This window comes from Oncorhynchus keta, chromosome 16 (genome assembly GCF_023373465.1).
Source record: "Oncorhynchus keta strain PuntledgeMale-10-30-2019 chromosome 16, Oket_V2, whole genome shotgun sequence".
Taxonomy (NCBI): Eukaryota; Metazoa; Chordata; class Actinopteri; order Salmoniformes; family Salmonidae; genus Oncorhynchus; species Oncorhynchus keta.
Genome location: NC_068436.1, coordinates 9333358 through 9350882, shown reverse-complemented (window position 1 = coordinate 9350882; position 17525 = coordinate 9333358). Strand labels below are relative to the sequence as shown.

At 42.0% G+C, this 17525-nt stretch overlaps 3 protein-coding genes across 5 annotated transcripts in view; 2 read left to right on the top strand and 1 right to left on the bottom strand.

Annotated features, from left to right (window-relative positions):
* Window positions 1-17525, bottom strand: part of LOC118395568 (neurotrophin receptor-interacting factor homolog) — a 384346-nt gene that overhangs the window by 271841 nt on the left and 94980 nt on the right. The gene's annotated exons all lie outside the window — the stretch shown is intronic.
* On the top strand, window positions 2346-8201 carry LOC118395615 (zinc finger protein 214-like). Its single transcript, XM_035789486.2, has 3 exons — window positions 2346-2672; window positions 3396-3526; window positions 5194-8201. Exons 1-3 carry the CDS (start codon window positions 2390-2392, stop codon window positions 6493-6495), a joined length of 1716 nt encoding a protein of 571 aa, XP_035645379.2. The 5' UTR covers window positions 2346-2389; the 3' UTR covers window positions 6496-8201.
* Window positions 12879-17525, top strand: part of LOC118395573 (sal-like protein 4) — a 40236-nt gene continuing 35589 nt past the window's right edge. Inside the window, exons 1-3 of one of the 2 annotated variants that reach the window (XM_052465153.1) lie at window positions 12879-14042; window positions 16402-16532; window positions 16734-16901. In XM_052465153.1, the coding sequence (XP_052321113.1) occupies window positions 13760-14042; window positions 16402-16532; window positions 16734-16901 (582 nt within the window). In that variant the 5' untranslated portion in view covers window positions 12879-13759. The remainder of the gene's footprint in view (window positions 14043-16401; window positions 16533-16733; window positions 16902-17525) is intronic. The other variant, XM_052465152.1, reaches the window with a different exon arrangement.

Here is a 17525-nt window from a genome sequence, read left to right as displayed (position 1 = left end):
TCTGCAAGGGCCCCGGCTTTTGTGGAGCGATGGGTAACGATGCTTCGTGGGTGACTGTTGTTGATGTGTGCAGAGGGTCCCTGGTTCGCGCCCGGGTATGGGCGAGGGGACGGTCTAAAGTTATACTGTTACATTCGCATAAAGTACGTGCAGATGTAATACCAGAGGAAGTAGGTGGAGTGGTTGGTGCCCTTTGACTGACCCGTATGGTGGATTGAGTGAAGAAATGAACTTCATCCACACTTTTGTTTACAGCCAAGGCATTGGGGCGGCAGGGTAGCCTAGTGGTTGGAGTGTTGGACTAGCAACCAAAAGGTTGCAAGCTCAAATCCCCAAGCTGACAGAAGCTGTCGTTTTGCCCCCGAACAGGCAGTTAACCCACCGTTCCTAGGCCGCCATTGAAAATAAGAATTTGTTCTTAACTGACTTGCCTAGTTAAATAAAGGTAAAATAAAAATTGCAATAAATCCAGGTAAAGGATGTTCTGCCCTCACAGGCCCCCGAGCCTGTTTAGTAGGGGTGTGACTTGAATTGGAATGTGACTGACAGAGTGTGATGGGTTTTTTCAGGGGTGGACTGGGACAAGAATTCGGGCCTGGCATTTTATCCACACCAGCCCACATCACAGTGCGCGCCGCCAACTCATTTTCCACTGGTGTCACTATCTTTTACAGTTGGTAACACCAGCCCATGATATGGTCGAACCCAAATGTCCAAATCATGAGTTACCATCTAATCAAGTCATTCATAGTGCAAAAAAAAACACATTTCACCGTTTTATTTCCAAAATCGGGTCACCTTAATTGACAATATAGCAAATAGTCAATTTGTCAACCCAAAATTCATGACAATCACTGGATTAGGTTGCACATCAAAATATAATATATTCAAACATAAGTCCAAGCAGGAATGTAGTTTATGATATTTTGATATGCATCCTAATCCAGCCATTGTCATGAGTTTTGACTTTGAAACTGGGCCGGCAATAGGTCCATCCATTGCCCACTGATCAGCCAAAGGCTCATTAGCAAAAATCATTAATAAAGGCCCATGGGCCACCGGCCATGTCATCTTACTCTTTTTGTATATAGAAAAATAAAACAATAAGTTGTGTGTGTAAATTTCGACCAGCCCACCCAACAAAAAAATGATCGAGCCCATCTGGCATTTGACAGATGGCCAAGCTGCCTCTGGGTTTTTGAATGATTTTAGTTTTTTCCCCCTTTCCTACGATATTCCTGCAAAAAATATATAGTTTACCACCCATACAGTAGGTGGCGGCATGCACCTCAAACGATTGTTTGCCGACGACCACAATACCATAGAAGAAGGATACTTAGCTATTAGCTAGAAGGATACTTAGCTATTCTTGCCTGTTTCATGTTCTTGGCTGGAAGGGATCCAGCTTTTTGTAGCAGGTTAGGAGAACTCACGCAGCAGGTTAGGAGAATTTACGAAGCAGGTTAGGAAAAGGGTTGGGGTTAGCTAAAATGAACAAAAAATATATTTTGATCTTCATTTGACAAAACTGGATCTCATCTAGATACCAACCATTCATAGGGTTGTTACTAGACGAGGTACAGCTACGGACGATATTTACCATTGAACTACTGCGAGAGTTTGGATGTACGTTTTGAAGCCTGAAATCGGCTTCTTCTTATACGTCAGTGGTCGAATATCACTTTTGCTATGGCAATAGCAGCTAGAGGCAGGAGAGCAATGCGCAGATAACGGGTGGTCAATATGGAGTTTATTTGAAAATACCACATTTAGGCTGTATTGGCATTTGGCAGGACAAATTGGCCTGGTTATATTGTATCTGTGCGCTGATACATTGTAGTTAATTTCCGCAGACCTTATTTTCGGCCCCTATCCTTTCCCCATTCAGTTTTTCCATAGAGACGGCTGAAAGAACCAGAGGTAGCTTATTTTCGGGTTTTAGGACTACACATTTTTTAATTGAACAACAAATCAATACATAAAGCACACGAGGGAACACAAGCATACATAGATTACAAACAATGGACAATCGAGCTAGGGGTAGGTTTTAGGACTACAAATCGAAGCGATATCCGACTCCGATTCGTCATCAGTCCAAACTCTCGCGGTAGTTCAATGGTACATCTCGTCCGTAGCTGTACTCCATCTAGTCACAACCGTTTCACAGCGGTACCGAGAACAGTTTCCACGTAATCGTTTTTATTGTTTAGACATTTATTAACACCAAGGAACTGAATCATGTGACTCATTTAACGGCACAGCATCACGTACTTACACCAGGTAGTATTTAATTCGTATTGGAGACGGGAGCTGGTTGATAGCAGCTAACTAGCTTTACACCCCCCAAAAAAAAAAAAAAAAAACTAGCGTTACCTAGATACATCTAACAATGGCTAACTGTGTGGGTTTTCACACTCAAATAGCCTCCATCATGGAGGTACTAGCGAATGCAGCAGTGGCAGAGATCTGTAAACTCGTTGACGACGACTATGCAGTGTTTCGTTTAGAAATAACTCAAAGCCAGAAAGAAAACAGGGGATTGCGGAGGAAACTACAGCTACAGGAACTGAAGGTGGCACGGGAGCGCGCAGAGAGGACAATACGAGAGCGCGTCCTCGCCAGTCGTCCCAGTAGTGTCAAGATGCTTGACGGATACAGAGGAATGGCAAGAGGTACATTTTGCAGAAGGCCTGTCGCCGTTAATATAAAATTGTATTGGTCACATACATATTTAGATGTTATTGCAGGTGTAGCAAAGTGCTTGAAAATAGCTAATTTTATGTCGCCCCGTTCCCCTCTGCACATGTGTTCAGGTGCGTTACCCGGAATTGGGTCTTAGTCCGTTTTTGGATAGTATGATTACTTCGCTATCTTACGCAAAGACACAATATCATATTCTATCCGGATTCTTGATTTACTGCATTTCCTATTATTTACTCAACGAAAACAATGTGATACATGGAACATAATACATCAATCAATAAATAGTATAGTTATGAGAATTGTTACCTTACCTTCCTTTAAAACAACAAGTAACCTTTTATTAACTATGCAAGTCAGTTAAGAACAAATTCTTACAATGACGGCCAAACCCGGACAACGCTGGGCCACCGCCCTATGGGACTCCCAATCACAGCCGGATGTGATTCAGCCTGGATTCGAACCATGGACTGTAGTGACGCCTCTTGCACTCAGATGCAGTGCCTTAGACCGCTGCGTCACTCGGGTGACCAAATTGTAGACAGTGTCAACATAGCCACGGGAATTAGGGGTACTGCAGCTCCCCTGAAATCAAAATGTAAAAACACAAAAATATTAACCCCCCAAAAAAAAAAAAAACATTCCCACCAAATTAGTGTAACCTAACCACTTATTTTCCCCAATCACCCTCTCAGGTGAAGGACATCTCACTGGAGGCCACAGGAGCTTTGTGAAGCCAGCGGGACACAATACATGGAAAGATGACCAACCAATCACTGTTGATGAGGGGAGTGGAACCTCAACCCAGCATGTTATTGTGATAGAGGTTAGTGTAATGCATAAAATGTATTATTTGTCAATCAAATTTGGCCCTTTTTATTTCAGAAAGCCTCCCCTCAGCTATTCACTTGCTTACATGTACATTCTAATTTATATGCCATAGGGGAGCTTGTGAGACTCCTACAACATTAAGTATGGTTACATATATATATATATATATATGCCATTTAGCTGACGCTTTTATCCAAAACTTACAGTCATGTGTGCATACATTCTACGTATGGGTGGTCCCGGGAAATGAACCCACTACCCTGGTACAAGCGCCATGCTCTACCAACTGAGCCACAGAAGGACCATGCACACAGTAATGCGATTATTAGCGCTGGTGGAGTTTGGATCAACTGAATGTATGCATCTTAGAAGTAGTTTTCACATACAAACTTTACATGTCCCAATTCAGAATCAAACATCTTTCCCAAAAAATAACATGATAGAACATTTATTTTGATTGCCGATTTTGTACATTTATCAGAGTGCCAACAGGATTTCGCAACATTTTATTGTAATTTCTGTGGCCAAAAATGCTTGATTTGGCGGCAGCATTTCTGAAATTTCATATAAAGGCATGTGCTCAGTTTTAGGACAATTTTAAGCAGAATACATAATACAAAAACAATTAGAAACATCTAAAGTGCTCAATTTAGTTTATTTTCCTCAACAAACAGCTATGTCATAATCCACTTACACACACACCCCTTCTCTCCATCAGGCTTGGGGCTTGCTGTCAACACGAGATGCACCTCCCATTCCATCTCTCTCTCTCTCTCTCTCTCAAAAAACCCCAAATTGATTCAAAGCTGATCAATCGCTTTCAATTTGAGGATCGATATTTCTTTCTAATAAGTTGTCTTCAAAATACTTGATTGTGATTTTCTTTTCTGAAAGGGTCGTATGGTAGATAAAGAACAGATAACGTGGTTGATATGTACATTTTTATTTATTTTTTGAATCCAGAAAGATTGTTCTTTCGTGATCCGTATTAAGTTTTACAGAGTTTAAAACGGCAAAGCTGACAAATAGCACTCAGCTCTTTGAGCAGCGCTCTCCATAGACAGACTGGTGGAGCGCAGAGTGCCGACCACCCTACTAAAGCCAAGGTTAGCGGAGTAAAAGTTTGCGTGAAACGCCACTCACCTTGATTCTTTCAACACCTACCACAGTCTTCCCTGCTACCACTTCAGTCATTGTGGTCTGCCGCTGCTGTGGGAACTGTTGTGACATTCTCTTATGCTTTGCTGATTCGAAGTTACTGTTGATTGTTGACTTTCTCTAGTTTCTAAAAACATTTGGAAATTGTTTTGCATGTTCATTAACTGTTATTTTTGTTTGGAAAATTAGATTGATTTCAGTTCATTGTACTGCCTGTCAGCCATCAACAATCACCCATCATCTTCGCATGTGAATAGGCTGACAGGCCAGGGGGAAATAACTTTGTTGAAGTGTTGTCAGATTGGGTGTTACAATCTGTGTATGCTTACTTTTATTTTGACCTTACTCTGCCCATCTTAAATCGGTGTAAGGTGTTTACATAACTATTGCATAATCTGCCTACTGCCATAATCAGTTTAATATAGAATTTTTACTATGCATGTAAACATACTCTTAATGTATCCAATTCAATTCATGTACCAATAATAACCTCTCCTGTGTCAGTCTGTAGATACAGAGGCTGCAGGTCCTGAAGGATCGTCTCTGGTCAAGCAGGAGAAGACTGAAGGTGAGGAGGACCAACAGCACAGCAGAGACATCCAGACTGGAGTGGCTGTAGCCACAGAGGACCCCACCAACGCCCCAGCAAAGCCCAGGACTCGACGCAGCATCATGGAGGTCAGTGGAACGCTGAACTCCGTCCTCAATTCCGAGACAGATACCAAGACTTTAACTGTAACACACAGGCTTTTACACACAGGATCTGACCACAGATCAGACCCAAAGAGACTTGGGCTGTGGAAACTGGGCAGTCCTCCTGCTCCCGGCTCAGACTATGTACCGGTATTTCACCAGAACGAGAGGACGGTTCATTCCCGCGAGGATGGTGATGGTGATACGTTACACACTGGCAGTGATGATCAGTCTTGTTCTTACGCTACAGAGATGGACCCTGGCAACATGCCCTTGGGTTTAGAGACACAGACTGATCTGTCTAGAGGGGACTGGAACCAGTACAGTAGTAGTATATACTCGGAAGGGTGCCAAGATAAGAAAGTGGAGGGTCTGGTTGTAGAGGAAGTGACTGTGAAAGTGGAGGGCGACATTTCTCCCACATGGAATGCAGATAGTCACTTAGGAGACGGACACGGACACTCACAGGGAAGATATTTCTTAGATTACAGGGAAAGTTTAGAGAAAAATCCAAATGTCGCAACCCACTCGCCTTCATACGCATTCGGGGACCGTGACCCAGTGTCCACGTCGATGGGGCCTTCCGATTCACATAGCCGCATCCTTTTCGATCAGGTATTGCACTCAAACGACAAGGCTAGAGCCCAGGCTCGGGGAGGGGGAGAAACATCAGACAATAGTAAAGAGAAACGGTTCCTCTGCATGTTCTGTAACAAAGGCTTCAGCAGCCCTCAGAGTGTGGAGATCCACCAGAGGGTCCACAGAGGGGTTAAACCCTTCAGCTGTACCCAGTGTCACATGCGCTTCAGCCAATCTAGTGACCTGAAGAGGCACCAGAGGGTCCACAGAGGGGTGAAACCCTTCAGCTGTACCCAGTGTCTAATGCGCTTCACCCAGTCTAGTGACCTGAAGAGGCATCAAAGGGTCCATACAGGGGAGAAACCCTTCAGCTGCCCCCAGTGTGACATGCGCTTCACCCAGGCTGGCAGCCTGAAGAGGCACCTGAAGGTCCACACAGGAGAAAGGCCGTTCGCCTGTCCGCACTGCGGGAAGAGGTTCTCAGAGAGGAGATACCTCAGGATACACCAGCAGAAAAACCATTCAACTCTATAAACTAGAAACCATTCCATGTTATAGCGTATTACGTTTAGATCAAACCCTGCATTGTTGTCAGCAGAAAAGATCCATAGATGCATTTGGAGTAGTGAAAGTAACACATTTCAGTGTTAAATATTCCTGTTTTGAATATTTAATCTGACAACTTGAATGAAACATTTGTGAGGTTGGTAGTGGCCTATATTGCCACTCCTATTTGCTATCTCTTCAGTATAAGCCTACAAGCCACTCAGGCGTGGAGGGAAGAAAAAGTCTAGTCATTCTGCTACCCAAGAATAGCAAAGCACCCTTTACAAACTCAAACAGCCAACCAATCAACCTGCTACCAACCCTTAAACTTCTTGAAAAAAAATTGTGTTTTACCAGATACAATGCTATTTCACAATAAACATTAACAACTGACTTTCAGCCTGCTTATAGGGAAGAGCACTCAACATGTATGGGACATACACAATGATGATTGGCTGGAAGAAATTGATAATAAGAAGCTTATGAGAGATGTTTTGTTTAGACTTCAGTGCAGCTTTAGACATTATCGATCATAATTTGCTGCTGGAAAAATGCATGTTATGTCTTTACGTGCCCATTTTTACCACATTCTTGCCAGCATACGCCTTTTATACCTCCTATGCGCATGCCAGAATGCAGGTGACGAGTGGCAGTAGTGGTGTGCAGATGCTGGTGGGCGTTTATTTGAATAAATCCATTAAATATACACCTTCAAAAATATATACTTTATTTTTTTTGTCAGGCAGGTCCTAAGAAACATAAGACTAATAATGTATTTTCAAAGGTATAGAATAGGCCTAGCATAGAGTTTAATGATGTTACGTACAAATGAATTAAGCCAATAGTTCATTATTTTGTTCATTAAACCCACGACACACACCTACCCCATTCAGTCAACACGCTTGTATTTTATAGTAAGAATAAATACATAAAATACAAATTATATTTTTCCTACACAACCACTGTCATATAAAGTGGTATTCTGAAATAGAAGCATGTGCTTTTTTTTATCCTTTTTTGATCCACATTTCATCTTTTTCATACCCTCACTCCGCTTTGTTAGGGAGCAGAAAATAAGAGTCGAGTTCATATTTCACAATCTCCGCAGGCTTTTGGAGTTGCCTTTACGCGATCGAGCAAAATAGTAGGTCTACGCTTGCTACATTATTGCATTCAATATGTTTCTGATTTGCTCAGCCAGAAACCAATTAACCAAATAGCCTGAGACAAATCCGTGAAGTCGGGATTAGGCGTAGGCTACTGAGCAACTGCGAGTGAAGGGCAAAATAATCCACTTGTTAAACTGCATTGGCCTATATTACATGCTGACACAATGTTCTAACAAATGAGCCAACTATACAACATGATCATGAGCAGCACTCACCTCAACTAAGCTAACATTTCCCCAGGTGACATCAGTAAGGGACCATAACTTTCACCTGGTCAGTCTATGCCATAGACAGAGCAGGTGTTCCTAAAGTTTTGTACATCATGTATAAGCCACTTAAGCCTAAAAAGTCTGTCATATATTGTATTTGTACTGTGTAGGCTATATGATGTTCGCAAATGCCTGTTTCATTACTTTACTTCAACTACTTTGTTTGTCCCCAAGAAAATGAATGCAGTTCATGTGTATGTGTGGTTTTCATATGATTTATTTAAAACTTGTTTAATAAACACAATGTGACTTTTCATTCTAAGACTTTCATTGAGAATCTCTTTAGTATACATCACATCTAATCTCAACATATTCTGCATACACCTGACAGTGCTTTATAAACAATTTACACTTATTAAATATACCTACACATACCCACACACTAACAAGCACCTACTGTACACATCAAAATAGTTTTGTCAGGTTTGTCTTATGATGACTTTACTATTTGTACCCACATGGCAGGTGATCAAAGCCTACATGTTAGCTGTTGCCACTACATGAGCTTACAGATTTAGCCCTATAATAACCTCACCAGATGGCTGTGATTATTTCCTGTAACAAATGATGTATCAGCCAAATAAAAATGGTCAATGTAGTTGGACGTGTTCCAACACGTGTTCATGGAATAGTCCTTAACAGAAGTCTAACAGCATGTACTGATAACCAGAGTAACTTCATCACCTGTATCTAACTGATTGGCCAAATTGCTTTCTAGATCCAGTTGAGTGCCTATATTTGTGTTAGTGTGTTGAAAGGATGTAGCCTACAGCCAACTGTTTGTAAATGAAGATTAAGAATGAATTTATTAAGGAGCTACCTCTTTCTTTAGCCTTGCAGACAAACACTGCTATGACCTAATAATCATATTGCATAGGCTATATTATATTGCTATGTACACCAAATCATCTACTTCGTCACATATGTGTTATTTGACTTGAGGATAAGCATTACAATGTACTAAGAGTAGGATTACAGGTTGTACTCTCACTATCATCCTACAGATGGCAGTATTGCAGTTTATTTTAAATACGTTTATCGGAAGTCCGGACTCGAACCCACGCTAAGCCTAACGTGTGTAAAATATTCCAAATCGACAATCTTAATGGAGGAAGATATTTATTATTATCAGATGGGGAATTGTTTTTATTTGACAGTCATCTAACTGAGCGGGTCGAAAGTTTCAAGTTCCTTGGTGTCCACATCACCAACGAACTATCATGGTCCAAACATACCAAGACAGTCGTGAAGAGGGCACGACAACACCTTTCTCACCTCAGGAGGCTGAAAAGATTTGGCATGGGTTCCCAGATCCTCAAAAAGTTCTACAGCTGCACCATCGAGAACATCCAGTACATCACTGGGGCCACGCTTCCTGCCATCCAGGACCTATATAATAGGTGGTTTCAGAGGAAAGCCCCCCAAAATTGTCCCAAGTCATAGACTGTTTTCTCTGCTACCGCACGGTAAAGCGGTGCCGGAGTCTAGGACCAAAAGGCTCCTTAACAGCTTCTACCCCCAAGCCATAAGACTGCTGAACAATTCATCAAATAGCCACCAGACTATTTACATTGACACCCCCCTCATTTGTTTTGTACACTGCTGCTACTCGCTGTTTATTATTTATGCATAGCCACTTCACCCCTACCTACTTGTATGAAGTGCATCGACTAACCTGTACCCCCGCACATTGACCCTGTATATAGCCTCGTTATTATTTGTGTAACATTTTATTATTTTTTACTTTAATTTATTTGTAAATATTTTCTAAACTCTTCTTGAACTGCACTGTTGGTTAAGGGCTTGTAAGTAATCATTTTACGGTAGTCTACACTTGTAGACGAGCATGTGACAAATAAAGTTCGATTTGATTATCATATTCTGTACTATAGGAGCTCCGATCAACAGTAGAGCTATACTATAACCTACATTCATTCACATCAGATAGTGTCCTCCTTATGCTATAACCTATTAATGCATATGGGACGTTGTATGGTACACTTCCATTGTCGATTGGCTATAGTCGTCCGGAAATAAAAATGTATCACTCCTGGAACCCGTCTCATATGAAAACCATGAATTCAATGTAAACATGCAGACCGACACAGGCTACTGGCACAGCTACATAAACAATCAACGCTACTCTAGTATATTCTGTATCATATAACGTTAGCCGTGGAGGCTTGCACTTACATCTACAATGCTATATATACATTATTATAATCATCCACTTCGTCATGTGTGGACCAGCAGTGAACAGTATTTCCCTTAACAAAAATGCTTGAAGCGAGAATTTTCGAACCGGCATTTAATGAACACTGCCGTTTACGAGTCAACCGCATTAGCGCTGTTTGTCACCTGAAAAGCAATGGCTACGGAACATGACAGCTATTTGACAAGTCCATAAGGCATAACAAAAAAAATGTTTTACTATCCAATTCAAGGATGCGATGATAATGCAACATTGACATAGACCAAGTGGAGAGGAACAAATGTAAACCTTAAATTTGTAGGTTTAAAGGTATCCCTTTGGTGGCCAAGTTGACCTTTTTTAAGAAATGCCATTGGTTTGTGGAAAAAAAAGTTTAAGCTCGATGATAAACTGTTACCGGAAATAATCAAGACCACCTGGTGAGGTTTGCATAGGGCTAAATGTGCAAGCTTATGTAATGGAAACTACGTCAACAATTTTAACAGGCTGAGGCTTGACCCCTTACACTCGAGGGTCGAGTGCCTGCGAGTTTTCGCTCCTTCCTTGTACTTGATTGATACATTAAAGTCACAAATTAGTAAGGAACACCTCTCACCTGGTTTTCTAGGTCTTAATTGAAAGGAAAAAAACGAAAACCAGCAGACACTAGGCCCTTCATGGAATGAGTTTGACACCACTGGCCTCATTTTTTAAAATTGAACTAGACAAGACAGTTAGGAACAAATTATTATTTACAATGATGGCCTAGGAACAGTGGGTTAACTGCCTTGTTCAGGGGCAGAACAACAGATTTTTACCTTGTCAGCTAGGGGTTTCGATCTGCAATCTTTCGGTTATTGGCCCAATGCTCTAACCAGTAGTGATGGGTCGTTTGCGAACGAGTCTCTAAGAGCTGGTTCTTGTAGGTGAACGTTGGGAGCCGGCTCGCATATCAGAAGAGCCAAATCTATTTATAAAAAAATAAGATATGAATCATCAAAAGATGTAAATTAATAGAATGAAATAATTCAAAGAGCGAAAAAATAAATATAATTATATAGGCCTAAATGTTCAAGCGCGCGCGCACACACATTCGTTCTGACTGTCTGCTCAGACTAACAGCCTCACCTGTTTAACCTGTCAATCAGACACGCAGTGTCAACCAATGAACCAAAGATGCATGAGGGAGGGCTGAACCAACTCACTCACAGTCACACACTTAGCAGCCGAGGAGAGAGAGGAAGGACAGCTGTGGAAACAACAGCTGGAAAATGAGTCGGAAGCACAGTAGCATTTGGATGCATTTTAATAATGTAGATCATGTTAGAGCACAGTGTAGAATTTGCCTAAACAAAATCTCATATAAAGCCGGTTCTACGCACAACCGACACCGGCATATGCGAACTATGCACCCAACGGTGAAGCTAGCTGTATCTTTGAGAAACTAGCTGGCCTGCTAGTGATAGTGGCGGAGCCAGCACATGGAGGTGTATTCACTCAGTCAAGTAGGCCTACTCCGCAACCCACAGCAACGCAGTCTTCAATGGACCAGTTTATGCCAAAGTCTATGTTTGTAGCAAAACGAGGTGAAATTGATATTGCATTGGCTAAAATGATTGCCACTGATTTCCAGCCATTTTCGATCGTGGAGGACAGAGGTTTTAGAAATTATAGCAATAGTCTAAATCAAATGTACACAATTCCAAGCAGGAAATCCCTTTCAAGATCACTTATTCCACAGCTGTACGAGAGCACACAGGCTTCAGTGCGGGAAGGAGCCCAAAAATCTACTGCAGTTTGCCTTACCACTGACTGGGTAACCACTTCTTACATGTCGGTTACATGTCACTTCATTGAAGATTTTTCAATGTCTAACTGTCTTCTGGACTGCTTTGAGTTCTGTGACAGACACACCTCAGAGAACTTGTTGAGAGTGGCCAGAGAATGGCAAGTAGATGGAAAAGTGGTCTATTGTGTTAGCAGCAATGCAGCTAACATAACCTGAAGCCATGAACATTTTTAAATGGACTCATCATCCATGTCTTGCCCACACAATCAACCTGATTGTAAGAGAAGCTCTGAAGGTGATGAAGCCGACTGTGGACAAAGTGAAAGCAGCTGTGGAATTCTTCCGCAGGAGCACAGTAGGTGCTGAAAAACTAAAGTCTACACAACACCAGATGGGGATGCCTGATCTGAGGCCTAAACAAGACTGCACTACAAGGTGGAATTCAACATTTTATATGTTGAAGCGGTTTCTTGAGTCAAAGGATGCCATCATCTCTACCCTGGCCATTGTCAATGAACCTGTTGATGCTCTGACCCTAGAGGAATAATGGGAGGTGGTGGAGGAGGTGTGCAGAGTCATGGAAACCTTTGAGCAGGGCACTGTGGAGATCAGTGGAGAGGTACAGTAAGCAGTTATTACTACATCATTATTTAATATTATACATTATATATGTATATGAGCAGTAGATGAGAATGTAGTATCAGCAGACAAAACATGAACCTGAACTAATAAGTTACTGTTCTCTCTTTTCAGCTATGTGACAGCCTCAAAAATGATACTCCTGTGTAAGGGTCTGCAGCGAATCACATCCAGCCGCCAGAGAGAAGCAAATGTAACCACAGGATATGTGACAGGGTGTCCATCCACTCTATGTTCATCAATGGACTGAAAGTTCCACAGAATGGAATCATGTGCTATCAGAAACTGTTGCACTTGACCCCAGGTTTAAGAAGTTAGCCTTCAGTGATGCCAGAGCAATTGATTAGGCTCTTCAAAGAATAACCTCAGCAGCAGGGAGGGACAGGCCCAGCAGTCAGCTGGCTCAGGCACCAGGGAAACAGGAAGAAGAGGGATCAGATGGAGCAGAAGCACCAGCAGTAGTGCCACAAACGTCTGCTGTTTGGAGGCTGTTTGATGAAAGAGCAACTGGGTCAGAAATGTGCGAGTGAAAAAATGTGAGGTTGCCAGGGTTACAGTGCAGAATGTGTCTCATGCTGAGGCAGTGAGGAAAGGAGATGTTGATGGGAAAAGAGTGAGGCCGGGTGAGGGAGCCTGAGAGGATCCCTGTGACTCGTAGGCCAGAACAGTGACCAGGACAGTTTGTACTTTAGTAAGTTTGGTTTATTATCATTTATTACTAAGGTCATTAATTGTACCACAAAGATGTAGAAGAAATCCCAGAAGATAGGTTTGGTAGTAGCAGCAGCAGAAAAGTTTTTGGGTGTCAGATTTGAGTGCAAAAGAACTATACAGGGTTTTGAGAGAAGGGGTTCCAGCCTCCCAAGCCGACGGCCTATGGTGGGAAATATGTAGGGTTAGATGGTGGTGCCCTTTTTTCGTGAACAAAATGTGCAATTCAATCTCTGACCTGTGAAAGGCAGCAAAACACAACAAAGCGTCTAGTCGGCCGGAAAACCACACGAAGAAGACCATTTAAACGGAAGTGAACAGTAACCAAGAACAATTTTTACGTTATCGTTTTTATTGTTGTTATTTAGACGTTTATTAAAACCCTGCATAGCATCACATACTTACCCCAGGTACTATTTTATTCGCGTTGGAGAAAGGTTAGGTTGATGTTATCTAGGTAACGCTAGGTAGCTAGCCTCTAACAATGGCTGACTGTATGGTTTTTCACACTCAAATAGCCTCCATTATGGAGGTGCTAGCGAATGCAGCCGTGGCAGAGATCTGTAAGCTCGTAGACGACGACTACGCGGTGTTTCGTTTGGAAATAACTCAAAGACAAAAAGAAAACAGGGCATTGCAGAGGAAACTACAGCTACTGGAACTGAAGGTGCCACGGGACCGCGCTGACAAGACAATGCGAGAGCGCGTCCTCGCCAGTCGTCCCAGAAGTGTCAAGATCCTCGACAGATACAGAGGAACCGCAAGAGGTACATAAGGGGCTATTTATGTGTGGTAAATTCCGTAATTATATGTGGGGATTTTAATACGATTACGGAACCCAAGGATCTGGTATCTCAGTTAATTTCATACATTTAAATACAGATTTTGAAACTTACGTTGCACAGTTGTCAGAAAATGTACAGTACCTGTCAAGTTTGGACACCTACTCATTCAAGGGTTTTTATTTATTTGCAAGATTTTCTACATTGTAGAATAATGGTGAAGACATCAAAACAAATCAAAATATATTTGATATTCTTCAAAGTAGCCCCCTTTTGCCTTGATGACAGCTTTGCACACTCTTGGCATTCTCTCAACCAGCCTCATGAGGTAGTCACCTGGAATACATTTCAATTAACAGATGTGCCTGGTTAATTTGTGGAATTTATTTCGTTCGAGCCAACCAGTTGTGTTGTGACAAGGTAGGGGTGTTATACAGAAGATAGCCCTATTTGGTAAAATACCAAGTCCATATTATGGCAAGAACAGCTCAAATAAGTAAGAACTTTCAAGAACTTTGAACATTTCTTCAAGTGCAGTCGTAAAATCCATCAAGTGCTATGATGAAACTGCCTCTCATGAGGACCGCAACAGGAAGGGAAGACCCAGTTACCTCTGCTGCAGAGGATATGTTCATTAGAGTTAACTGCACCTCAGATTGCAGCCCAAATAAATGCTTAACAGAGTTCAAGTAACAGACACATCTCAACATCAGCTGTTCAGAGGAGAACTGTGTGAATCAGGCCTTTGTTGGATTTCTACAAAGAAACCACTACTAAAGGACACCAATAATAATAAGATACTTTCTTGGGCCAAGAAACACAAGCAATGGACATTAGACCCGTGAAAATCAGTCCTTTGGTCTGATGTCTAAATTTGAGATGATTGGTTCCAACCACCATGTCTTTGAGACGCAGAGTAGGTGAACGGATTATCTCCGCATGTGTGGTTCCCACCATGAAGCATGGAGGGGGAGGTGGTGTGATGATATGCTGGTGCTTTGCTGGTGACACTGTCAGTGATTTATTTAGAATTCAAGGCACACTTAACCAGCATGGCTACCACAGCAATCTGCAGTGATACACCATCCCATCTGGTTTGTGCTTAGTGGGACTATCATTTGTTTTTCAACAGGACAATGACCCAACACATCTCCAGGCTGTGCAATGGCTATTTGATCAAGAAGGAGAGTGATGTAGTGCTGCATCAGATGACCTGGCCTCCACAATCATCCAACCTCAACCCAATTTAGTTAGTTTGGAATGAGTTGGACCGCGGAGTGAAGGAAAAGCAGCCAACAAATGTTCAGCATATGTGGGAACTCCTTCAAGACTGTTGGAAAAGCATTCCTCATGAAGCTGGTTGAGAGAATGCCAAGAGTATGCAAAGCTGTCATCAAGGCAAATGGTGGCTACTTTGAGGAATCTTTTTGTTTAAAGAGTTTTGTTTAACACTTGTTTTGGTTACTACATGATTCCATATGTGTTATTTCATAGTTTTGATGTCTTCACTATTATTCTACAATGTAGAAAATAGTAAAAAATAAAGAAAAACCCTTGAATAAGTTGGTGTGTCCAAGCTTTTGACTTGTACTGTATGTATAAATCCCAAGTCTGTCTTTCATGGTGTCTTCGAAACTCACATGGATGACTCTACTAAAGAATTATGGTGGACAATAATAGACATTATGAACAGTACATTTTGGAAGACAAGATGCATTATCACTATGAAATAATATTTTGTTCAATTAAAACAATTATAATAACCAAAACAGAACTAAAAATAAGAAATAAGATGGATTCCAAAAACTACCACGGACACTATAAAATCTGTAAATCACATTATGTAATTATGAACTAAAATGTATTGATGTGAAACTTGAATGGTATTTATATGAAATATTTATGATTGTAAAATGTTAACTTCAATGAAGATTATTGTTTTAAAGAAAGAAAGGCAAGAGGTTTATTTTGCAGAAGGTCGTCCTTTCCCCTCTGCGCATATGTGACTTTAAATGTGTTAACCACATTTGGTTAACCAGAATTGCATCTTGGTCAGTTTTTGGATTGTATGCAATAATTCCCCTGATTTATTTAGACATCTTGCACAAAGACACTATCATTTTCTTGATTTACTGCATTTACTATTATTTACCTTTTGAAAACAATGTGATGCATGGAACATTATCTACTGATTACAAATAGTGTATCAAGAAGTTATTTTAAGTGTTTCCTTACATCCTTGCCAATTCTAGACAGTGTCAAAACTGTCAATAGTGTACAACATGGTGTTGAGCATTGATGGTACCTAACCTAACCACCTCTTTTCCCCCAATCACTGTCTCAGTTGAAGGACTTCTTACTGGAGGCCACAGGAGCTTTGTGAAGCCAGCGGGACACAATACATGTAGAGATGACCAACCAATCACTGTTGATGAGGGTGGTGGAACCTCAACCAAGCACGTTATCGTGATAGAGGTTAGTGTAATAGTATTACATCAAAATGAGAGTACATCAAATGTGGCCAGTTTATTTCAGAAAGGCTCCCCTCAGCTATTCACTTGCTTACATGTACATCCTAATTTATCTACCATAGGGGAGCTTCTAAGACTTCCCAACGACATTATTACCGGTACATGAGTGTTATCCAAATTCTAATCTCCCCTCTTCTTGTGTCAGGATGCAGAGGCGGCAGGTCCTGAGGTCAAGCTGGAGAGGACTCAAGAAGAGGAGGACCCACGGCACAGCAGATGCCACTATACTGGAACGGCTGGAGCGCCCCCTGTAGCCACAGAGGACCCCACCACCGCCCCAGCGCCACCCATTACCCGACAAAACATCACGGAGGTCAGTGGAACGCTGAACGCCGTCCTCAAGTCAGAGACAGATACAGAGACTTTAACGGGACTGGACCGACTGGGCTGTCCTCCTGCTCCAAACTCAGAGTATTTACTTTACGGTAACACAAGCCCAAGGACGGTTCTGTCCCATCAGGACTCAGGTGACACGTTACAGACTGGCAATGATCCGTCCTGTTCATACACTGCAGAGATGATACCTGGTGACATGCCTATCGGCTTAGATACACAGACTAATCCATTGAGAGGGGACTGGAACCGGTACAGTAGTAGTGTATACTCTGATGGGTGCCTTGATAAGAAAGGGGAGGGTATAGTTGCAGATGAAGTGAAAGTGGAAGGCGACACTCCTCTGACATGGAATGCAGATGAGACTCACTTAGGAGAAGGACACTCGCAGGGCAACACCAGTGACTTCTTAGACTACAGGGAAAGCTTACAGACAAATCCAAATGTCGCAACCCACTCCCCTTTACACCCACTCAGGGATCGCAACCCAGTGTCCACGTCGATGGTACCTTCCGATTCACACGGCCGAGTCCTTTTCGATCAGGTATTGAACTCCAACGACAGGTCTAGAGCCCAGACTCAGGGACGAGGAGCAACATCAGGT

What these genes read in the sequence shown, in the direction of transcription:
- LOC118395615 (XM_035789486.2), top strand. Translation starts at nt 2,390, where the DNA reads ATGGCTAACTGTGTGGGTTTTCACACTCAAATAGCCTCCATCATGGAG. An exon ending in ATACAGAGGAATGGCAAGAG is followed by an intron (nt 2,673 to 3,395) that starts GTACATTTTGCA and finishes TCACCCTCTCAG; the next exon opens with GTGAAGGACATCTCACTGGA. An exon ending in AGCATGTTATTGTGATAGAG is followed by an intron (nt 3,527 to 5,193) that starts GTTAGTGTAATG and finishes CTCCTGTGTCAG; the next exon opens with TCTGTAGATACAGAGGCTGC.